General features: G+C 52.6%; 7 protein-coding genes across 7 annotated transcripts; 2 read left to right on the top strand and 5 right to left on the bottom strand.

Moving 5' to 3' along the window:
- Positions 1-1,673: 1,673 nt before the first annotated feature.
- QC764_202150 (uncharacterized protein) lies at positions 1,674-3,705 on the bottom strand. The gene is made up of 2 exons (XM_062943915.1): positions 2,815-3,705; positions 1,674-2,749 (listed from the first exon to the last, which is right to left on the bottom strand). The coding sequence occupies exons 1-2, from the start codon at positions 3,064-3,066 to the stop codon at positions 1,964-1,966; spliced, it is 1,038 nt and encodes a 345-aa protein (XP_062802685.1). The 5' UTR covers positions 3,067-3,705; the 3' UTR covers positions 1,674-1,963.
- Positions 3,706-5,504: 1,799 nt separating this feature from the next.
- Positions 5,505-9,661, bottom strand: CAT8 (DNA-binding transcription factor cat8). Its single transcript, XM_062943914.1, has 3 exons — positions 8,382-9,661; positions 7,311-8,320; positions 5,505-7,242 (listed from the first exon to the last, which is right to left on the bottom strand). Exons 1-3 carry the CDS (start codon positions 8,866-8,868, stop codon positions 6,109-6,111), a joined length of 2,631 nt encoding a protein of 876 aa, XP_062802684.1. The 5' UTR covers positions 8,869-9,661; the 3' UTR covers positions 5,505-6,108.
- A 129-nt stretch (positions 9,662-9,790) lies between these two features.
- QC764_0032440 (uncharacterized protein) lies at positions 9,791-10,767 on the top strand. The gene is made up of 2 exons (XM_062940205.1): positions 9,791-10,085; positions 10,280-10,767. Exons 1-2 carry the CDS (start codon positions 9,995-9,997, stop codon positions 10,720-10,722), a joined length of 534 nt encoding a protein of 177 aa, XP_062802683.1. The 5' UTR covers positions 9,791-9,994; the 3' UTR covers positions 10,723-10,767.
- On the bottom strand, positions 10,646-13,915 carry QC764_202130 (uncharacterized protein). Its single transcript, XM_062943913.1, has 4 exons — positions 13,239-13,915; positions 12,133-13,182; positions 10,773-12,022; positions 10,646-10,666 (listed from the first exon to the last, which is right to left on the bottom strand). Exons 1-3 carry the CDS (start codon positions 13,494-13,496, stop codon positions 11,909-11,911), a joined length of 1,422 nt encoding a protein of 473 aa, XP_062802682.1. The 5' UTR covers positions 13,497-13,915; the 3' UTR covers positions 10,646-10,666; positions 10,773-11,908.
- Positions 13,916-14,151: 236 nt separating this feature from the next.
- On the top strand, positions 14,152-15,972 carry QC764_202120 (uncharacterized protein; the record flags this gene model as incomplete). Its single annotated transcript, XM_062943912.1, has 5 exons — positions 14,152-14,245; positions 14,310-14,319; positions 14,385-14,896; positions 14,960-15,582; positions 15,650-15,972. The coding sequence occupies 5 exons, from the start codon at positions 14,152-14,154 to the stop codon at positions 15,674-15,676; spliced, it is 1,266 nt and encodes a 421-aa protein (XP_062802681.1). The 3' UTR covers positions 15,677-15,972.
- Positions 15,973-16,390: 418 nt separating this feature from the next.
- Positions 16,391-17,680, bottom strand: PMP3_1 (plasma membrane proteolipid Pmp3). Its single transcript, XM_062943911.1, has 2 exons — positions 17,114-17,680; positions 16,391-17,058 (listed from the first exon to the last, which is right to left on the bottom strand). The coding sequence occupies exons 1-2, from the start codon at positions 17,237-17,239 to the stop codon at positions 17,011-17,013; spliced, it is 174 nt and encodes a 57-aa protein (XP_062802680.1). The 5' UTR covers positions 17,240-17,680; the 3' UTR covers positions 16,391-17,010.
- Positions 17,681-18,739: 1,059 nt separating this feature from the next.
- Positions 18,740-21,047, bottom strand: QC764_202100 (uncharacterized protein). The gene is made up of 2 exons (XM_062943910.1): positions 19,443-21,047; positions 18,740-19,386 (listed from the first exon to the last, which is right to left on the bottom strand). The coding sequence occupies exons 1-2, from the start codon at positions 20,614-20,616 to the stop codon at positions 18,947-18,949; spliced, it is 1,614 nt and encodes a 537-aa protein (XP_062802679.1). The 5' UTR covers positions 20,617-21,047; the 3' UTR covers positions 18,740-18,946.
- Positions 21,048-21,950: the final 903 nt, after the last annotated feature.

Here is a 21,950-nt window from a genome sequence, read left to right as displayed (position 1 = left end):
TAGAATTCGTCCGAACTGCGATGTGACGATCTATTCATACATGTGTGATTGTGGCTGGTGAGACTTGAGCTCATGATCGTGGTTGAGTTGAAAATGGTGATTGGAGTTGTTTGCATCGAGCCTGGCCATAACTGATACCTGTCATACCTAGCAGCAGCATGCACTGGAGCCATCCATCAGGTGCGCGGAATTGTCTGGACTACAATAGCCGGTCATTACCTGAGCTGTGTGATTCTGTTCAGTGGCAGCGTACAATCTCTGGATATTAACTAGCGATTTATCCTCTATATTCCAGTCATGGCCCATTCATTGCGTGTCGCTCTCATCAGATGCCAACACCCGTACTGCAAGTATACATTCTATGAGGATACCTCAACAAGACCTGGTTTCTGCTGGCTCTATCAACTGTTCTCAATTCCGATCCCACCCAGCTCAGCGTCCAGCTATATTCTATGTACAAGATAAGGTCGACCTGTTGCTGCTTCTTACTCGCCCCTACAGACTGTATGTCGACCTGTTGTCATGCTCCAGACAATACCGGCTCCCATAACGGGCTTCTCGACCACCGGGTTCTGACTGACTGCCTCTTTTTCTGCGCATGAGGAAATATCACTTGATTCTTGCCAGTTCTCTCACAGTGCTGACCACAGTCGCGATCAAGGAAGGATAAGGTGCGGGACCCCTGTGATGGATATATCGAGGGCCTTGTCTAAGAAACAGCGGAAGCAAACTTCTCTCAGCCCCTCATGAGTTTGTTGACCCTGAGCTGGGCGATTCCAGCCCCCCAAGATTTGCGAGCGAAATCCCCGCATTCGCTCCTCGTCCGTTAAGTGGCTTTCTAAGGGAGAAAGTATGCGATCTAAGTGGCTTTTCAGGGGGGTGAATATGCGATTACGCTCGTCGTTCGTTTGCTTAGCTGTACGATCCGGGGCCTCGTCTGCTTGCTGAGCTCGAGCACCGCGATCCAGCTCATCCTTCACTTGCATGTTCTTGTACATCTGGTACTGATGAGCTCTGCAATAACACCAGTACCAGGGGATCTCCCGAGCGCAACGGCCACCGTCGACATTCTTGTCTGTTCTCCTGAAGGCACTGAAGGTTGTTAGTAGCAAGGCCTTTCTGCAGCGATCCGGGGATTGCAATACGGCGACTTACCATGTATGGTTGCAGCAAAGACTTCCTTCCCCCTTCCACCGCAGGCAACCTGCACAGCTTCCCGTCAGAGGTCGTAGACTTCGCAATGCATGTTTGCGTTCTGGGACCCTTCGAAAAGGAGAACAGTTTCATGTTGGGAAACTAAGTTAGAGAATATTACAAGATTCGAGTGATGGTCAAAATAGGGACTGGGTTCGTGAATGGCTTCTTTTTGATGTCCACTAGTAAAATGTAGCAGGAATGGCTGCGCTTTTCTACTTGTACCTTGGACACCTGAGACTCGAATGGAAAGTGCCCGCCTTTTACGTTTGTTGTACACCATTGTTGAAACCATTCCATCTTATTTCTTTGAAGCAAGGCTGCCAACACTGCCTGTCTCAGTCACCACCCAGTTTCAGCATGCTGTCACTCGCTCCTGCTCAAACACCTTGATAGTTCAATAGAGGAGATTAAAGATTACATCTATCAGGATGGCCTCCAACACAAAACAACATTGGAGGACTCGAAACACTCGCTGTGTACAGCTCCGTATCATAATCAATCAATGGAATCCCACCCGACCCCGAATCTCCATAACCGCCCACACGATCCCGCTCACCCGCACGCTATGACTACTGAATTATCCTCATAAAACGCCCTGACCCTCCCATCTCGACACAAACGTATCCATCACGCCCTGTTTACGGGTCCATAGGGCTGTGATGGCCCCCGCAAAGAAACCAGCCCGCCGGTCCCAGATAAGTATCCTTGTTATATGCCCCACCCCCAGAATGGACACCCTTTCCAGCACAAACTGACAAACCACCTTTCAAATCAATTCTTCCCCTTCGCCTGCTCCCTCTTCACCTCCCCTCCAATTACCCTCCCCACCTTCCTCAACCTTCCCCATATAACCACCACCAAAACCAACGTCAAAGCCTGTATCATCGCCGCCTTGATATACATCCCCACCGTCACCCCTTCCCCTCCCCCTGTCCTCATCCCCATCCAGCACCCTCTTCAACAACCCAACCTCATCCGTCACAACCCCATCCACCCCCTTCCTCCACGCCCACCGCATCCACCGTTCATCGTTCACCGTCCAGACCCACAACCTCCTCTCCGTCCTCGCCCTTTTCACCCTCTGCACAAATCCCCTCCCAAACGGCCCCACAACCGCCTGCTGCAACAGATTAAACTGCACCCCCGCCCATTTCTCGTCATCCAAAAACCTCTTTGCGTACAGCAGCGAGAAGCCAATATACGCCCTCCTGAAACCAGGGAGCTCCTCCCCCAACGCCCTCAAGTAATTCTCATTCCACCCCCCAAGCACAATCCTCTCCTGCCACGTCCAGGAGGCTCCTTCTGGCGGTGGGTTCGAGGCGATAGTGGTTGCGATGGAGGGCACAAGTGTGAGGTTGGGGTCGTCGTCTGTTTTGATGTCTAGCAATACCCAAATGTGGGACAGATCGGGGGTTGAGAGGTAGTTTAACAAATCGGAGAGGCGAGCCAAGGGGACGTGAGGGGGGGTGGTGGTACGGAGGGTGGAGAGGTAGGGCCAGGTGCAGGTGGAGATTTTGGGGGGGAGGGAGAAGCAGCGGTTTAGGGTTGGGTCCTAAAGGGGGGAGGGAGGGTTAGTGTTTGATGTGGAAGGGGAGGGGGTGGGGGGGTGAGACGTACGTGGGATAGAACTACGACTCCATCTTTTGATTCGTGAACGTCTGTCTCGATGGCGTGGGCGCCTGCTTTTATGGCTTCTTGGATGGCAAGCATGGAGTTTTCTGGGTAGAGGGCTTTGTAGCCGCGGTGGGCGATGATTTGGGGGGTTGGTTTCGCGGCGTGGTGGTTGGAATGGTGGTGGGTTGGGGGTTTCTCAAGGGGGAAGGGGGATGGGGGTTTGGTGTTGTCGTTGAGGATCTCTTCTGCTGTCATGTTGCTCAAGGGGGTTGTAGTGTGCTAGTTGATGGTGAGATGTGGTGTAAGCTGATCAGATGAGACCGGTTGAGTGAATTGCAGTTGGCAGCTGAACTCTAGTTCAACGTCACGTCGTCAAAAGCAATACTGAAACTGTGAGGTCTTAATGGATATCCAGAGTGATGCAATCCACGCCTCGTCGTCGTCGCAAGCAAGTGGAGTCGTACATACCCAGCCAGCAGGAAACACGGTCGCATTCGGGGCGGGTTCTTGGTGGATCCCGAGCCGGCGGCGGCAACTTGTCTTAGCTGCCAAGGCGGAGCTTCCGCCGCTGGTGCAACTGCGCCCAACCGCTGTTAGCGGCCGGAGGTACCGGACCTAGTATCCACCTTAAATCCCGGTGCGATGGCCGCCTCCACGCCGTTTTTGCGGCCGTTCCATCCACCTGGCGCTAGGTACGCGTTCCGGTTTCCGGAGGGCGGGGCACAAGATCAGATCAGATCGGATTTTTGCGGGATTTGCATCCTTTTTCCAAGTTCTGTAATGAGTATCATATCCTACTGTGGTGAATGCTCCGAAGGCTACAAAGAGGTGATCTTAGGTAGCTATGCCCTGAAGATCTCGGCAGTTTGCGGGTTGACTGACACACTGATCATTGCTACCGACACTCGCCTCCAACTTCTGGTCACCCCATCTCCAAAATATCTTTAAACACACTTAGGTCACACCCGCTCGCGAGGCGAGCCTATTCAGCCTGAAGTCTTTGGCACTCTATAATAAGGTGCTCACCCTACCGTCCAGCGTCGCAGACGGCTATCGGATTTGCGTCGCATGACGGGCATACATTGTGGACGAGCCAGCCATGCGGTACAACCGCAGCTTAAACGAGCCAACTACAGATGATTACCTCCAAGAAAGCGGCAGAGAATTGTTGGAGTCGCTTATGTGTCGACGCATCGCAGCATATGTCCGTCGATGTACGGCGTATATACGCATGTAGGTACAGTGCAAGAGACGGAAGAACGCCCACATTCCGATATTGCAACCGATGTTTTTGAGAAATTCTAGGGGGGGATTACCCCCCATGGGGTTAGGGTTATATATGGTCCCTGAGCCTCGCACATTATAATCAACCACATCAACGCTCATGACTTGCAAATGAAGACCCGACAATTGAAGGCCTGGGGGTAGGTGGTTTGAGGTGGAAGGCTTGTATTGGGGTGTAGGTATCGGGCATTAACACTACGGTAGTATATTAACCACAACATTTTTAAACATAAAGTATATACTGTAATTTGTAAGGCAAAAAATTCACTTCGATATTGATCATACAATGAGAAAAATACGTTGTGGTATGGGGGGGGGGGTAATGGCCCCCCTAGAATTTCTCTTTTCTTTCTTGATAGATTGGTCACGAGGGCAATCAATAGACGTAACGATTATACTCACTCAATGTCAACACGAGAAAGTGATCATACTGTATAACGCCCAACTTCATATCCCTCCCAACATCCCATGGAAGAAGCCTGTATCAAACCCACGGTACCTGTTTCTCCGTCCAGACTCCAACAACCTCGTTCGAAACCTCCTCCTTCCCCACGTGCCCACACAAACCCCAGATTCCATAAAATTGGCCAAAAAGGGGGAGGCAAACTCGTTTTGGGTGCTTCCCAGCATCGGCATTCAGCTGTTTCCCGTGTAGGGTTTTCCATGGCAGCACCTGTCCTCGTCACTCTTATCGTCATCAGCTGTTCAAGCTCGCTCTCCCCATACACACCAACACAATAATCCACCACGAACTCTCCCCTCATTTCATCAAACAGACCACGTAGCATAACCACCACCTAAAAGCCAGGCCCCATGCCACCAGTCACGATCCCCCGGCCACATCGTAGGGTTAGCAAACGACCATCAATCATCAAGGCTTATCCATCCTTCGGTATTCCGAATAAGAATGTGGACCTCCCTCACCCCCCTCCCTTCCCGGCCCTTCTGGGTCTTCCTCCCATCCCCAGATCCAACCTGCAGGTAACTGACTCGCAAACCCTGATCTCTCCACACCACAACAGATCCCCGAATCCCAACAAGAATTCCCAAACAGCGAGCATCCCGAACGAGAACCCCCGGCTGGCATCTTTTATGGATCCCCGCTAAAGTTACTAGCCCCGAGCTGACTAAATCTCTCTCCGATCAAAAATGTGCTCATCAGCGGTGGTCTGATGGCGACCTGTCACCCTGTCGCGTGAGATGGATTAGGCAAGGTGCGCAACGATGCCCACAGGCTTGGGCTCTGGCGGCTATCGTAAATGCACCGCCAAAGGGAAGAGGCTATTCGGATTTCTTATCGGAGACCAGACCATTCTTGTCCATGTCTTGGTGTTCTTGGTGTCTCACAACACTCGACGCATGTCTCAAGGGGGAAGCTCAACTCAACCTCTACCATGATCGGTCACAACTGGATGTGTATGAATGCTTTTGACTCCATTCATTGATAGCTAAAATCCCGCTATACTAACTGACCAAAAATCCGTCTGTAACTAAAATAACCATATGTTGAACCATATAAACCCCAAGAATCCCCAAAAAAGACCATAATATCCATCCGCTCAAAAAAGAAAAAAAAAAAAAAAAAAAAACAAAGCGAGCGTTAATATAAACACCACCATCCCCCCATCCCCCCACCGAAAAGATCCAACAAATGCAAGCTTTGCAACCTGTCATCATAGAACCAAATACCACCCGATGATGAATGACTATCGAAAACTCCAGCCGGTACCGTCGGTATCCAAGCCCAATTCCAGGTCCCTCGCCCCCCAACCGAGAATAAATACCAAACCCAACTCCAATACTCCACGCCCTTGAAACTCGTCAAAAAGTCAAGATACCTATACATCAGATTCCAAACTCCAACCCATCAACCAAATACCCTCCCCAGCAACCGAACAACCCCCCTCCCATCAAACCCCCCCCCCCAAAATCCCCAACCCATCCAACCTCATCCCCCCGGCGGCCCGCCCATCTCAGCCTCACTACAACTCAAACTATCCTCGCTCGGCAAACTCAACACACTCTGCGCCGTCCCATGCCCACCACCGTTTTGTCCCCACCGAAATCCCCCAAATTAAACCCCGTCACATCCCAACTCTCAGGCGACCACCCCCCCGCCGTCGGCACGGAAGTAGCACTCACACTCACAGGACTTGCGTCTCCAGCAGTAGCCATGCTCAACCCCGGCCCCCCATAAATAGCATCATACACATTCAGATGATCCCCCTCAATGCTCGTCAGCAGCGCCTGCCACTCCGACGTGCTGGCCCCAGAGTGCTTCTGCATCTGCGCAAAGATCTGCGCCTGGCTTATCAGGCTCTGCGGCGGAGGACGGGCCTGCACGGGCGACGACGGCGTCGAGATCCGTGCCATCATGTTGTGAGGGTGGTGCGCATGGCTGCTGCTCATGCTAAGCCTTTGATCTCTCTGAAGAAGAGGCACATTCGGCGGTCTTGCTCCGTCAAACGACGCCCTTTGGGTCCGTGAGGAAAAATCCCGAGCTTGCTGGATGTGTTGTTGCAGTTGCGGTTGCGGCATGGAGATTCTTCTCAACTTCTCCTGCTGCATCCTCAGGTCCGTCTCGCTCATGCTGTGCCGCTGACTGTTGTTGTTGATGGTCTTGTGGATCGTCGTGGTCGTCGTCGGCGACGGAGCAGCCCCGGGTGAAGCTCGGTGTTGCTGCTGACCCAACTGATGCGGAGCAGCAGCACAATCCGGGCTTTGCCTCGGCGGGGTCGGCAAACTCTGCGGGGGCGACGTTGCTGCTGGCACCACCACCGCCGGCGGCTCCTCCACCGCGATCAACATCCCTGCCACCCTCTTGAAGTCATAGCACCCCGGGGCTTTTGCCCTATCCACCACCTTGATCACCGCGTTGACCAGCTTCTCGTGGTCCTTCAACACCTTGCTGTCCGGCTTGAGGTCCAACGTCTGAAAAAGCAAAACCATGCCACAGAGAATAAGCGTGTCGTACTTGTTCAGGCAAAATGAAAAGCTCAGGCTCCGCTCCTCGAGCAGCTGAATAATCTGAATAATGCACTTGCTCGACTCGCCGACCGACAGCAGCGCCGGGGCCGCCTTGGGCCCCAGGCTAGACGTCACTGCGGGGCGGTAAATCAGGGTTCGGATGTAGTAGTATGCAAGGGCCTGGATACCTGGTTAGCACCGGTGGAGCACCGACGCGGTATCGGATTTTGCAGTGTCCGCTAACTTACAAGGATAGGGGACCGGCTGCCTGTCACGTCGGTCGAGGGCTTGTCCTGCTTGAAGGTGAGTTTGAGGTGCTGGGGCAGGTTATTGTACCACTCGTCCAGCTCGGCCTCGAGAGCGGACATTTGCTGGAGAGACAGGTCGTGCGAGGTGGCCGAAGGGTAAATCTTCTCGAGCACCTTTGCGAGCACTCGGGATCCCCGGAAGAGGGCGAGCGCGTTGGACAAACGGGTCGCCTCGCCAGGAAGGCTCGGCTGGAACCCCTTCTCCGTGACGTATTCGTCGTCTGTGTCGGATGGGAACTCGCAGTGGATGTCCTCTTCCTTGAGGAGCTTGGGGAGGCCGAGCAGGGCAGCAGAGAAGCTATGACCGGTCAGTGACGTGCTTGTGAGCGAATTGATAGACTGATGAACATACCAATCAAGCATATAAAGCGACCAAAAGACCTTCTTACGGGTCTCGATTGTCAAGACACCAAACGAGAACCGTTTCTGGCTCTGGTGGAGTCCCAACCGGTGCGACAAACCAACAGCAATGCCCTTGTAGTGCTGGAGCCTCTTGTAGTCAGCCCGAATGGTGCAGTACATGAGAGCAAGCAACAGGCACTGAAGCGTCACCATGGTATTATCCATGAGAATCGCCTCGAGGGCCCGCTGCCACTGCTGTTCACACGCCGCGATCTGCTCGAGATCTGGTTGTTCACTCGACAGCGCAGCGATCGCGAAGACCAAGTACAGCTGCGCAAGCTTGTGGTTGTTCTTGATCTTATCCGGGTCCGCCACAAACTCCTCGTAGACGCGAAGAAAAGTCGGCTTGTGAAGGACCGGGAAAAGGGGCGACCACTCCTGGAAGTAAACATTAACGCAGCGGTCGGTGAACAACCGTGGAGGAACCCTCATCTGCGGCGATGGTTGTTTTTGTGCGAGAGGATAGCACCCCTGGATGTGCAAGAACGCTTCTGGATTGAAATCGGCACACGACTTGCCATTCTCCTGCATCTTCCTCTTGCATGATTCTGGATGGCATGTTAGCAAAACATGGCAAGAAAGCAAGTCTGCTCAAAGACGGCCACAAACCAATGAAGCTCCGCCCGCTCGACGCGCCCATGAAGTACGAATCCGAATTCTCAACACCGAGCAGCAACGGTGAGGCCTGGACACGGAAGGTATCTTCCCTTGGTGGTGGGCTAGACTCCAGTCTCACACTGGTTGGCGGTGGTGATCTGTGTGGTGATTCCGCCGGTGACCGTCGGTTGCTGTGCATCTTGGACAACATGTCGATCTTCTCATCCTTCTCGTCCAACAGATCCTTCAACTCCCTAACCTCCGACTCCAAGGCGCGGACGCGCTCCTCGAGCGACTCGGTGTAGCCTCTTGGAAAGGCACGACGGCTGAGCTTGTCACTGGTGCGGCATTCAAAGCCAACATTGGCGCACTGCGAGCAGCAAGGTCGAATGCCATCGCAGCGAATCTTCTTGCTGCGGCATCTGTCGCAGGCCTGGGCAATACGGCTCTGGGAGCTCGTGCCCACCTTGATGACCTTCATAGGCAGAATTCCTGGCATTTTGGCGGTCTTGTTGATTGCTTGCTGTCTGTGTTTTGGTCGACAAAAAAATAACCCCTGAATTCGTTTGCTTCTTCTTTTCGTTCTTTCTTCAACAACAAAAATAAATAGCCTATCGATATCCTCTCATTCGCACAGTGATACCGTTACACAACAAAAAAAAAACGTCGCGGTATGATTTTTTTTTTTGCTGAGAGTAGAAGTGGTGGTGGCGGTGGTATCGGGCTGCGGGCGGCGCGGAATGGCTGAACGGGAGGTGCGGGCGATGCGATCAGTAGCAGGGTAGACCTCACCAGCTGTCTCGGACCCCGTGGCTTTGTCGTCGTAGTGCAGGTGTCTCGTTTACCATGGACTGACTGATGGATGGACCAGACAAAAGATTTTGAATTCTAGAGTAAAAAGAGGCAAATCTATATTCGAGAGGGGGGAATTGGGAGACGTGACAGGCGGGGCGGGTGGGTTTAATATGAATGACAACATGCCCTGCCCAGAGTCGGAACGGGGGATGATAAGCCAGGACGAGTGTGTGTGCCCGGGAGGTGAGGGAAAAAAGGGAAAGGCGCCGTGGACAGCCAAGCTGCAGGCCCTCGTCCGCTGGCACGTTGGGGACTTCGGCCCACGCGGAGTCTGGTCTCTCTGGCTCTGGTCGACCTTGGCCCAGTCCAAATGCGATTGAATCTGCGGAGAAAAAATGGAAACGGTCGGTCAGCACTCGCAACCAGGCGCACCCTTGGCCGGAGCGGCGTGGCAGGGTTGTAGGGGTTGGAAATCCAGACAAATCATTGGATGGCTGGCCTGCCAACGTCGCCCAGCCCTCAAAGCCCCAATCATGGTCCAGCAGGACATGGAGGGGAATCCGGGGTGAGCAGGGGGGATGGGGGGTTGCTCACTGGGGGAGGCTATTGCGTTAGCTGAGAGTTAACGGGCTAGCACTGCTCCGTACTGAGTCTGGGGAAACAGATTCCCCTGTTCCTGATGACCACACCCACTCGAAAGTGCCAGATCAAAAAATGGCACCACCCTCTTCTGTCACTCGCTGTGTCGGCCACGGGGCTAGATCCGTTCAAACTCGTCACTTCAATGCTCGAGAAGGGCTCAGATAGGCCACCCAGGTGATGATGGCATCATGGAGAAGTGTGTCCATGGTACGCTTACCGTCAGCCCAGAAACCGGGGCCTTCTCCGTCCTGCATCACGAGGACGCCGCATGGCAAAATGGTAAGCAGCTCTGGCAGGTTCCGGGGTAAGTGATGGACAATGGCAAAACCATGGCCACCGAAAACAATGCGCGGCATGGACGGTGAGCACAGCTCCCAAGACTTTGCCAACCACGCCCTAACAACCTTTCTGCCACTCTCCAACTGGCTGTCCTTTGCTACTTTGAGGCTAACGTCGGCCACTCTCACTGGCAGAGACTGGAAAACGCTGGCGATCACCACTGCAACTGTTGATGAGCACTTCGGCAGACCCAAAAGTTGGAAAGTGGGACGCCTTCTCTTGGCAGACACAACCCGCCGTTGCGAAGTTCCTGGGCGTTGCGACGATGGGATACTACCGACCAGGTTTCTGTGCAGTTGCCAGACTGTTTGTTGGGACAAGTGCGAGAGAGCAGGCGAACCTCGTCACGATCGCTGTCGTCTGTGTGACCAGCCTCGTCAAGCTCATCATAACGACGACAGCATGCGTGATGACAGCTATGGCCACACAGCATCAGCATGCTATACTGCAAGCAGCTTCGCTCCTTGCCACCCGAAGCGGTGATCAAAAGGCCATGGTGAACAGTGACCAAGTCTGTGTGCCTGTTAATATCAGCACAAGGTGTCCAAAAGAGGGGATTATTATCCTGGAGGCATAGGACTTGTGTGTCGTAGCCAAGTACGAATACCCCAAACCAATCCCAAATACCTATGCCTTGAAAACAGAAGCGTTGAATCTCCCCCCGCTTTGGAACTTGACAGATGAGCTTCTTCTCAGGTTGAAACAGCGATGATCAAGTCTCTTTCCAAACGATCAGCCGGCAAACACTCCATGGTTAACCCTGCCGGGCTTGTTTCATTCGAATGATGGAATTGGATAACAGGTCGGCGATATATCTTCAAGTCGGTCGATTGTACAGCAGCCGCTTACATACATTTTAACAATCCCCAACTAGCGCATTAAGAAGCTTTCTGTTTGAACCATTCCATTCGGCGCTTCGGTTTAAACGTCATCCCCGCACTAACAAAAAGAACCCCAAGGCTGAGGGAGCATCAAAGCCGTTACAGGTCCGGTTCTTCGCGAGGGTCCCAAGATTTCCCCGCATTTTGGGGATAGTTGTGGCCTTCTTTTTGAGATCGACTTTCCGGCAAAATACCCCATGTCGTGTGGAGATTGTTTTTTCTTATGGGAGGCGGCTGCATTCGACCCTTGAGTGTGTCAATAAATTCAAGGCAAAGGTGCCTTGCTGTAGAAATGCGTCCGGTTTTTCCAGAAGCTCTCCTGCCGTGTCCTCACCGGGGTGACAGGGCCGAACCACGCCTGCTGTGTATGACAAGAGTCCTGACCGCCAGGCACACCTTGTTGATAGCGGCGGTTGGGGGCCGGTGTTGAGCTTGTCTTTTTGGTAGCGTTGTTCTGGCTGTTGTCGCTTCCAAAATCCTTCCAAGAATAACCAGAGCTTTCTATAGCGTCCGTGAACTGTCGGGATGCTGAATCCGAGATTAGAACCTATGCCGAGTTTGCTGAAGAGACCTTAGCCAAGCTGCATCTGAGACAATGAGGAACCTTTTGCCTTGTTAGTCAATGTAGTCCCTCTAGGCTGACTCTCGCCAACTTCGTAGAGGTAGCGATGTGCGGAATAGCTCAAGCAGCTCTGCATTCTGTGCAAAAAAGAAAGCGGCATATGTGGAAGGAATTTGTCAAAAAGTGAACCATGCTGAGATTGGTGCGGTAAGGCCGCGTCTCAAGAAGCCAAAACCATTCGATGGCGATTGACATACGAATGTTGCTGAGGCCACACACCACTCAGAAAGAAGCAGGAGGATGATGTGCGTCTGCAACCATTAGCTGAAGTCGTCGGCCTCATTGGACGCCTCTTCGCCGACTAGGTCCGAATTGGAAGTCTCCATCGATCCGAGATAAGCCACCACGTTTTCGGCTTCCAGTAGCGAGTTTTTCTGCATGACTGGGTTAGCAGCTGCCCCGATTGGTTACCATAGCCGGTGAGCTTGGCTCTCCCAGACCAGCATCACCACCATGTTGCAGGTAGGGAAGCAATGAGACGCACCTCTTGTTCCAACGCTTGGATGGCATCTTCCAATAGACTCGTTTCGATCTGTCGGAGCAGCAGACCATGCTTGAGACATTCTTCTCTGACTGTCGAAGAGTCGTGGCGGGGAAGCTCCGACTTGAGCTGCTCAAGATGGATCTCAAGGTTCTCCTGAACTGAGACGGCAACTCGAAGTCTGAGGACTTCGGGGAGGGGGTGAGTTTGGGCTACTAGTTTTTGGAACTCGGAAATCTGATCTGTAACGTCTTCATCTTGCCAGAAAACGCGCAGCTGCTGGTTTCCCTCGTTGTCCTGCAGGATGCGAAAGTCCAGGCCGTCCTCCTCGTTGACACACTTGAGATATGCAAAATTGCTGTCCCACCGGATACTGCCGCTGTCCCGAGCCACGTGGACTTTGGGCGCTTTCCCAAACGCGACAAGCTTCGCCTTGGCCAATGGGTCGTCGGGAAAGGGTGCCAGAGGGAGTACCAGGCTCTCGGACGTCGATTTGGGGTCGATGAAGCCGTAGCTAAAGAGCATCTCAGCTGCAGACTTGGTGTCGCCGTAACTGATGGTTACTTCTTGACCCTTGGACATGCTCACTCCCGGGCGAAGTAACAGTACTGCCTCGTAGTCGGAGTTTTGGTCGTAGTAGGCACTTGGGTCGGACGAATGGTTGATCATGTCGATGCAGGGGACCATTGACTCTCCGGATTTGGGAAGCTCCAGGCATCTTGATCGATAGAGGGCGTCGAGATGCACCCAATCTTTGAGCGAGACGGTGCCACTGTGCCAAAGAAGGCCGTTCCAGCAAGGGATATCAGACGAGGCTTCTCGAATCATTTCAAACTCATTGTCGAGGGCTCTGAGTTTTGCTCCCACAGCCACCTCCAGTGAGGTGCCTTTCAACAGTGGCCTTTCGTCCTCGGTCCAGACGGTAGGCAGCAAGACTGTCTTGGGCAGGAACTGCAAGTACTGAGTCCATGGATTGGAAACACCCACATGGGCGTGACTGGAGTTCCGCGCTAACTGAACAAGCAGGAAGAGCAGAACGTTGACGCGGGGTGGCTACGTTATTGTCAGCCGTCTGTGTCAGAAGGTCAAGTTTTGGGGATCACGGTTACATGGTGTCCGACGGCTTCTAGGAGCTGTTTGAACTCTTTGTCTTCTTTTGCGTGTTCCTCGACAGCCAGAGAGTTGAGAATGAGGTCGTGGGGGACAGCGAGCAGCTGTGGGGTCTCGACGGTGCCTTCAGGGGCAGCGAGGTCCTTTTGGCTGACCACGCCGTATCCCTTGTCCACGGTGGTGGTTACCTCGACATTGTCGAAGGAGACATCGTTGAGGCGGGCCCAGGCAGGAAGATCTTGTATCGGGAGGGCCATGGCGGGTTTTTGTTTGTTTTGTTCTCAAGCTTGTGATTGTGCTGACCAACAGCCTTGATTGCCGGTTGGTCTAAGAATGACCGACTCCACTGGACTTGACACAAATGCAGTTACTCTCGCTCGAATGTGCCTTTCCTCGGTCGATGCCGGTATTGGTGATCGCTTCCTTCCGCCAAATTATTACCCGCTCAAATGGAATAGAATTCAGTAAACATTCGAAACTCTTAAATTGTCATGACGGTGTATGCTCTTTCGATTGTCCGTTTGCTGGTGGGACTTACAGATCAACCTTCTCGAGGACGTATAGGGCTGGCGATAGTCAGCAGTCTGTTCTGTGAAGGTTACCCACTGGACTCAAAAACATCAACTATTCAATTGATGCTTCTCATAGGCTGAACAAATCTCAGACATGCCATGTGTGAAGGTGACATTGAATTTCAATCCCGAGACACCACGATTGTGCCCCTCCATGGCCCGTTATCGTTATCAACCACTGCGGGGCAGATATTTTCAACCAAGGACACTCAATCGCGCGCAACGACATTCGCGGCGCAAACCACCTCGCGCCCGCTCACCTCTCAATACCGGCCCCATCTCCTGATATATACCCTAAAATACGAAACCTCCTTCTCACCAGATTTGACAAACGTCCACCATGCCTCGAGACCCCCTCATCGGCCTCGTGGGCAAGCCCAGCGCCGGCAAATCAAGCACCCTCAACTCCCTCACAGATGCCTCCTCCAAAGTTGGTGGGTAGAGACAGAACAAAACAAACCCTTGCTTCCCAAGCTCCAGAGGCTGATACCGCCGTAGGAAACTTCCCGTACGACCTCTCTCTCTCTCCCTCCCAATCTCTCTCCCATAACTAACCCCCAACTCGCCCACTAGCTTCACAACCATAGACCCCCAACGCGCAATAGGCTACCTCCAAATTGACTGCGCCTGCACCCGCTACAACTTAACCGACAAATGCAAGCCAAACTATGGCTCCTGCGACAACGGCCGCCGCTCCGTCCCCATCGAGCTCCTCGACGTAGCCGGTCTCGTCCCCGGCGCGCACGAAGGCAAAGGCCTCGGTAACAAATTCCTCGACGACCTCCGCCACGCCGACGCCCTCATCCACGTCGTCGACGCCTCGGGCACCACCGATGCAGAAGGCAAAGTAACCCGGGGCTACGACCCCTCCGTCGACATCGCCTGGTTACGAAGCGAGATTGTAGCCTGGATCAGGGGGAATCTCATGGCGAAATGGGGAAGCATCAAAAGAAGACACATCGCCGTCAAAGCGACCGCAGTAGAAACCTTACAGAACCAGTTCTCCGGGTACGGGAGTACGAGCGCTGTGGTGGCAAGAACGTTGGATAAGTTGGGACTGAAGGAGCCATTGGAGGAGTGGAGTGGTTTGGTTCCCCCCCCTTTGTTTTTTTTCCTTTTTTTTTCCCTCCTTTCTAATATGGCAATAGATGAAACCATCGACCGCGTGGTAAACGCTTTTACAGACGAGAAATTCCCCACCGTCATCGCCCTCAACAAAATCGACCACCCCGATGCGGACAAGAACATTGCCAAAATCGCCAAGCAGCAAGACCCCAACTCGATCGTGCTCTGCTCGGCCATTTCGGAGATTTTTCTCAGGAAGATGGCCAAGCAAGGCTATATCCGCTACACGGAAGGATCAGAGTTTGTCGACACGAGAGAGGACTTGATAGCAGATGGGGATCCGGACGGTGGTGGGCTTAAAGAGCTCGACGAGAAGAACAGGAACAGGATAGAGAACCTCAAGGATATGGTTCTCTACCGGTTTGGGTCTACGGGCGTGGTGCATGTCCTGACGAAGGCAGCCGAGATTCTGGGGCTTGTGCCGGTTTTTCCGGTGAGGAATATTGCTACCTTTGGATCGGGGGGTGTGGGGGAGGGGATGGGGAGTAATAAGGGGGTGTTTAGGGATTGTGTGCTGGTGAAGAAGGGGTCAACGGTGGGGGATGTGGCGAGGAAGGTGATGGGGGATGCGCCGATTGCGTATATTGAGGGGGCTGGGGGGTTAAGGGTTGCGGAGGATCAGTTGGTGGCGGTTGGGAAGAACGATGTGAGTTGCTTTGTTGCGGTGCTTTTTGATTCGGGAGAGGTGCGGTGGGTTGCTAACGGTTTCTTAGATTTTGTCTTTCAAGGTTGGTAAGTAGGTCGGGTGCATGGCATACAGAGCGGAGTATCATACATGGAGGATATTGAGACGAGTGGGTGGTATCTTGACGCTACGGCGACGATTCCATGGAACTGTTAGATGGGGCTGAGAGCGTTGTGATCTGCGACTATGGAATTCATATATTCTACAGGCGTACTACGAGTCCTTGCGGCAGGATAGGTAGATGGGGGTGGTGTTGGAATATAAATGTATAACAGCAGGCATAGCGAATTGCCAATGTCGGTTGCAACCGGTTGATGCTAGTTATAGGACTTATTCACATTCACCTCTCTTTGCGACTCTGGGCCTGCGAGTTATGAGATACCAGCGACCATATCAGCCTTTCCAGACCTGATTATCAGAGGCAACAATGTTATATACCCCGTCTGGCCCCTTGTTCAGTTTGATGCTGAGGTTTATCGCCCCTGTAGAAAAACCAGACAAATTATCGACATAGGAAAGGTGGGTTATGTAAGACACTGTCCCTATATAACAGGGAGTATATGAGGTTGTGAGGAAGAGTATAGGGGAGAAAGAGATAGCGAGAACTTATGACGACGGGAAACCATGTTTTGAATGGACCAGTTTGGCAAGATAATAACACTTGCTATATACATAGTCGAAAATTCCATCAAAACTTTTGGCTGGGCTGTGATGTTGTCAGAGCTCTCTGTAAACATACGAGACCGATATCAATCTGGAACGTCATGGACCGCCCGTTTAAGAAACATGTGAGAGTCACTGCGAACAAGTTTATTCAACATTCACGAAATCATGAGACGATAATATCTTCAATTCTCAAAACAACGGGTATCGTAAGTTATTACAACCACCACTTCCTTTCCTCCTCGCCTTTCTTCCTTCCCAAGCTAACAATTACTTGAGTAAACCCTCGCTCAGAAAACTGAAAACAACAAAAAAACAAGAGCCGTAAAGTCATTATCCACTCCTTGTTCCAAAGAACAAAAATTAACGGTCCCCGGATTCCGCACCGTTCCCACTGCCGTTGATACCACCACCGGTAGTCCCGATCTTAGAAAGTGACATGCCATCGATTGCCGAGGTTTCTTGGCGCTGAAGCTAGGGGTAGCTCAGCCCACCGAGCAAAAGAGAGCGGGGTCGTGCGGTGGTTGGTAAGGTAGCGCAAGGGCGGTCAGCGTCAGCGGCGCAGGCTTGGAGAAAGCGCAATTATGTCATTGGTTTTCTTCCGCCCATCTTCCTGTCGGTCCCCTCCTCCTCCACCGCCCAACCTCATTTTTCTTCCCCGACGGTGAGTTTTGCGTCGCTATCGGTGAGAATTCAATTGGGCGGTTTTTGTGTGAGGGGACGAGACTAGTATTTGCAAATGATGTAGAGGGCGTGGACGATGCCAGGGATGTACTGGATTTATGTTAATGGGATAGAAAAAGATCGAAGGTGAAGAAAGGGCACATACACCAAGGATCGTCAAGAGGAGGTTGATCAAGAGGTCAGCACCGCAGCCGCGCTCGAGGAAAACTCCAAGAGGAGGGAGCAAGACGGCGAAGATGATCTTGCAGATGTCAGACCCGGTGAAAGGCATGTTGATGGTGTTGTTTGTTTGAGTTGTGTGTAAAACTGGTAGGTGTAGATGGTATCGATATTGGTTGATCGAAAACGGTTCGTTCTGTGATTGTTGGTATGTGTTGGGGTATGAAGAAACAAAGAGAGAGGACCCGAAAAGCAAAATCCAGGTCAGGTCAGGTTAGTTAAATACCTTTCATACGTCAGGCGACAGCACCAGCCCGGGCAGCCACCCCAGCAAGGAAACTGGGGACCTGGTCCAACTCTACCTTCCGGCAGCACACCAGGGCAGCGCACCGTTGATCGATCTCATGCCATGGCTGGCTTTACCGCCTGCCAAGGCCCAAGTCCACTCTTGACCCATGAGCGGGTCCCTTTGCCTTGAAGCTTTCCCGTGCCGTAACCCGTGTGCCCGTTGCGGTGAGAGGTCACCTTTTTTCAAACGTAGGTCATAAGATGCTGTGGTGTGTACACAGCCTGGTGTGCTTGCTCGCCGGCAACCTCAACTGGAATTCTTCTATCCAGGTTTCACTATATGCGTCATACACAAACCATCACCGTTCTTCCAGTAGAAAATACACTACCCAAACCTTGGATTCCACCATCGCCTTCGGGAAGCCCCCCAAGACGGTTGAACCGGCACCGCCCAACCCACCCGGCACCAAAAAACCCGTCTTGACGCCGTCGACTTTTCTGCTAATAAAATAGGGCAGGTTTATGACGTGACAAGGGTCCAAAAAGTCCAGAAGCCTTGTGCCGCATATCCAGCTACAGCTCCAGCTCTCTAGGGCTGACAACAGCCAACCACCTCACCTTTCACCATCCTCCCCCCATCCAAAGTACTCTTGACAACATTTATTTTCGTCCCCCGTTTCACATCCCTCCCCCCAGATAATTTCCCCCTCTAACACCCCCCAACAAATCACCATCATCATCGTGTAGTTCCAGCTACCAAACCGCTCCGTCTCACAAAGCTAGCTACCCCGCCAGTTAGTTCAACGTTAAACAGCAAAACCAACCATCCCAAAATCGCAAAACGTAGTCCAAGGCTTTTGCCCCAGGCGAATTCCCCTCCTTGATATCATAGCTTCCTTGGCCAATTGAATAATGATTGCGCGTTCGCTCGCGATTTTTCAAAGCCTCCCGTCCCCAAGCTTTGGGCACGGACGCGCCGACAACCCCAGTGACGTATGCGCTGGCGTGGGAGGCAGCCACAAGTGGTTGCATGTGCCCATGACATCACTTGATCAGCTAAAAGATTGGGTGTGGCGCAGTGGCTTGGTCGCGCGAGAAGAACACGACGAGAGTGTGGCGCATTATGTGGATAGTGCAGTGTGTACGTAAGATATGGCTCTCTCCATATCACGAGAAGAATCACGAGGTTGAGAGTGAGAAATAGTCGTTGAAAGGTGAAGATTTCAGATGAAATCACAAAATATGAGGGTTAGGGTTGGCCTAAAATACATGATGTCAAACGTGGGTTAGGGTTGTCGAGCAGCACACAAACCAACCATTGTACCTTTTACTTTCACCTCGAGTCCCATTCTTAGTATCACCAAAAATACTAACCGTGGCTTAACTACTCCAGTCATATGGAAATTCATCTTTTTTTTCCCCTATTTGTCTACATTTACCCTTCCTCCCAATGGTCTCTTTCCCAGCCGATCAACAACCTCAACCCGACACTTCAAACATGCATGTCGCGCTAACAATCTCAGACAGGACTCTACCAATTCCACCTCCCCGCATCCTCCCTCAACCTAAACTCAACACACGTCCCCAAGTCCGGAATCAACACATCATACATACTCGTATTCCCCGGCCTCTCCTTCTTACCCCCGGGGAACTGCAAGTCATATCTCAACAGAATGTTCGCCGCAATCATCTTCATCGAGTGATCAGCAAAAAACCTCCCCGGGCACACAATCTTGCCGTGCCCGAAATGGAGGTTGTTGTCAGCAGTAGTAGTAAACCGGTGGATCTTCTCCTGGCCTGGGAGCTTCCGCTTGTTGTACTGGCGCAAACCATCAAACTTCTCGGGGTCGGGGCCGTTCTTCTCCGGGTCCATGCCGATGGCGTAGGTGGCCATTTGGATGTGGCAGCCGTTGGGGAGAACGACACCGTCGTGGAGGACGATGTCGGAGCGGACTATGGCGTTGAAGCCCACTGAGGCGGTGTCAGTCTCAGTTGATCATGGATTGAATAGGGAAAAAGAGACTTACAAAGAGTAGGCGGACTGAGCCTCTGCGACTCACGCATAAAGCTGTCCAGCTTCTTCATCTCGGCCAGGGCGGTGTGAGTGAACCCGTTGTGTTCAGTCAAGACTTGGATAATCTCCTCCCTAAGCACCTCGACGTACTCGCTGTGCACGCAGAGATCAAACAGGAGCTGGGCCACGGCAATGATGGTGGACGGGCCGGAACCGAGATACGTCACCATCAATCTCTGGACGGTGATCTCGTCGCTATCGCCTTCCGCAATTCCGCCGTCCATAAGGTACTGCAAGAAGTCCTCTGGCTTCTTATAGTCAGGATCCTTTTCGAGGACGCGACGCTTCTGGATGAGGGGGATGAGCATCTTTCTGGCCTTGCGGAGTGCGGCGTCAACACCCCATGAAGTTGGAGAGAACTGGGCGGCAATCGGCTTGAAAAAGTCGGGGAAGAGGCGAAGGGCAAAATTGTGCTTGAAACCGTGTTCTGAGTAGTTGATGGCGGTCTGGATATACTCTTCGTTCTCCTTGAGCTCGTCAACGAACTGGGTGGCTACTCCGCGGTGGACCATTCTCCTGGCCAAGTGAAGGGCGTTGATGCTGGTCCATTCTGTGGTGGAATTCGCAGGGAGTTCGACGGGAAGGTACTTCTTGAACTGCTCCTGGACTGCCGGTACTTGGAGACCCAGTCTGGGGGTGAGACGAGCATTGAGCATGCGAGTTTGGAGACTGTGGTCGGTGATGACATTGGTGATGGAGTGGAGGCGCTGGAAGGCGTCCACGATGGCGGTGTTGAGAGAGAGCTTCTCAGGGGGCATGGAGGCCAGCTCCTGGAGGTACTTGTTGGGGACGATCAGCAGATCATTGCCCGATACCTTGAAGAAGGTGTCTTTGTACTTGGCATAGCCCTCGGCGATGTACTTTGGGCCATTGCGGAAGAAGGCTAGACGGCCCAGGACAGCATTTTTGGGACCGATGATGGGGGCATCGAAGTTGTAATTGCCGTCGATGAAGTCCCGGGAGGCCTTCGCCTTGGTGATTGCCCACCAGTACCAGAGTGTGAGGCCACAGAGGATGGCAGTTGCAATGGAAGATGAGAATTGGAAGGTGGAGGAGTCAATGCCCCCGGCGGGCAGTGATCTACCCTCTGGGAGTACACTGGCGAAGGACCTGTTGACGATATCCATGGTGCTGACGATTTGCCCGGCAAGAAGATGTCAGGGTTGGAAAGGAACAAGACACTTCCGAAGAGGCCGAAATTTATGTTTAAAAAGAGGCAGGTGGCACCATGGTTCGCACCAGATCCTCCCGCCGGAGCATAGCAATCATGTCATCCAACAACACTCTTTGCAGCCCGGAATAAGGCCCACGAGAACCACGGGCGCATCCGCCGACCTGTTTCCGCCTATCAGTCACAGCAGCTGGATGACCCGAGCCATATGCTTCTATTTACTGGTGCGAAGCAAGGCGACGGCGAGGTGGAGAATCCACACACCTATCGGTGCATGTGCGGCTCAATCTGCTGCAACACACACCCCTCGTTTCGGACTGTCCTCTCGACCTCGTGGGAGTGGTGACATTGCACGTTTGCATGTGCCACGCCGCTCCCCGCTTCAACCATCCATCCTGTAATACGGATCTGGATATATTTCTACATTGCCGGATGCTGGGACGTTGCATATGGCGAGCTCTCGATGCGGTGCTCTGGTGCAGTCTGCACGTAGCTAACACCCAACCACCGCAAGCTTTGACGTCAACACCGAGTTTATACTTGAATCTCTTGCATATCACCTACTTACCCCCCACCTGGCATTGCCTGCCACTCTTTTGCATGCTCAGCGACCTGACCTAGCTACACAGCCTACCACGATCACTAACATAAGCTTTCAGGTGAATGCTGTGATACCCATCAACCGGGTGTCACACCTCGTGGGTTTATGCTTATTCCCATGAGCTCGGTCAGTTGACGCAGATCGAGCCAAAGTTCGACATCGACGGAGCACCACAAACACTGCCAGCTTCTGTGTGCCTTCCAGCCGCGGACATGACTGCATAAAGCGGCCGCAACCCCAAACCTTTCTGGCCAGAATTATTGGCACTGTGCATAAGTGTCTAGATCCTACGGCGCAGCCCCTCATTTGGTTGTGTAGTGTACTGTACGTACGAGCTCTTTCTTCATCAGGGAACCCTCCCCGAGGGACGATGTCTAGAGTAAACCACACTAATAAAGAAGATCTTACGATAAGTGGGGAGCGAGCGAGGACCTACATACCTTTGTATATCCGTGTGTGGTCTTTTTGTGTGCATCCATCAACGTCAAGGTCGCACTGGGAATTTGATATAAAAATCAAATAACGCAGGCACAGCCCGCGGCACAGCAATATATGCGGGACAAGGCCTTCAATGAGAACGTGGCATTACAGGAACACAGTCCGAAACACGTAGGGATACTGGCTTATCAGCTTGTTGACGCTCGGCTTAATGGGAATAAGGGAATCGTCGCCCCCAGCGACCTTGTTTA

This window comes from Podospora pseudoanserina, chromosome 2, assembly GCF_035222485.1.
Source record: "Podospora pseudoanserina strain CBS 124.78 chromosome 2, whole genome shotgun sequence".
NCBI classification, from domain to species: domain Eukaryota; kingdom Fungi; phylum Ascomycota; class Sordariomycetes; order Sordariales; family Podosporaceae; genus Podospora; species Podospora pseudoanserina.
Note: the sequence above shows the minus strand (reverse complement) of the source record. Positions and strands in the feature narration are given on the sequence as shown.

Excerpts from the sequence above, each read along its gene's own strand:
- QC764_202150 (XM_062943915.1), bottom strand. The coding sequence starts at position 3,066 with ATGACAGCAGAAGAGATCCTCAACGACAACACCAAACCCCCATCCCCC. Across the intron at positions 2,750-2,814 it reads GAGTCGTAGTTCTATCCCAC|GACCCAACCCTAAACCGCTG; the intron begins GTACGTCTCACC and ends TCCCCCCTTTAG.
- QC764_202130 (XM_062943913.1), bottom strand. The coding sequence starts at position 13,496 with ATGGCCCTCCCGATACAAGATCTTCCTGCCTGGGCCCGCCTCAACGAT. Across the intron at positions 13,183-13,238 it reads TAGAAGCCGTCGGACACCAT|CCACCCCGCGTCAACGTTCT; the intron begins GTAACCGTGATC and ends ACAATAACGTAG. Across the intron at positions 12,023-12,132 it reads TCCAAGCGTTGGAACAAGAG|AAAAACTCGCTACTGGAAGC; the intron begins GTGCGTCTCATT and ends CCAGTCATGCAG.
- QC764_0032440 (XM_062940205.1), top strand. The coding sequence starts at position 9,995 with ATGGAGAAGTGTGTCCATGGTACGCTTACCGTCAGCCCAGAAACCGGG. Across the intron at positions 10,086-10,279 it reads GGACGCCGCATGGCAAAATG|AGACTGGAAAACGCTGGCGA; the intron begins GTAAGCAGCTCT and ends TCTCACTGGCAG.
- PMP3_1 (XM_062943911.1), bottom strand. The coding sequence starts at position 17,239 with ATGCCTTTCACCGGGTCTGACATCTGCAAGATCATCTTCGCCGTCTTG. Across the intron at positions 17,059-17,113 it reads TCCTCTTGACGATCCTTGGT|TACATCCCTGGCATCGTCCA; the intron begins GTATGTGCCCTT and ends ACATAAATCCAG.
- QC764_202100 (XM_062943910.1), bottom strand. The coding sequence starts at position 20,616 with ATGGATATCGTCAACAGGTCCTTCGCCAGTGTACTCCCAGAGGGTAGA. Across the intron at positions 19,387-19,442 it reads GCTCAGTCCGCCTACTCTTT|TGGGCTTCAACGCCATAGTC; the intron begins GTAAGTCTCTTT and ends ACACCGCCTCAG.
- CAT8 (XM_062943914.1), bottom strand. The coding sequence starts at position 8,868 with ATGCCAGGAATTCTGCCTATGAAGGTCATCAAGGTGGGCACGAGCTCC. Across the intron at positions 8,321-8,381 it reads GAGCGGGCGGAGCTTCATTG|AATCATGCAAGAGGAAGATG; the intron begins GTTTGTGGCCGT and ends CATGCCATCCAG. Across the intron at positions 7,243-7,310 it reads GCAGCCGGTCCCCTATCCTT|GCCCTTGCATACTACTACAT; the intron begins GTAAGTTAGCGG and ends CCAGGTATCCAG.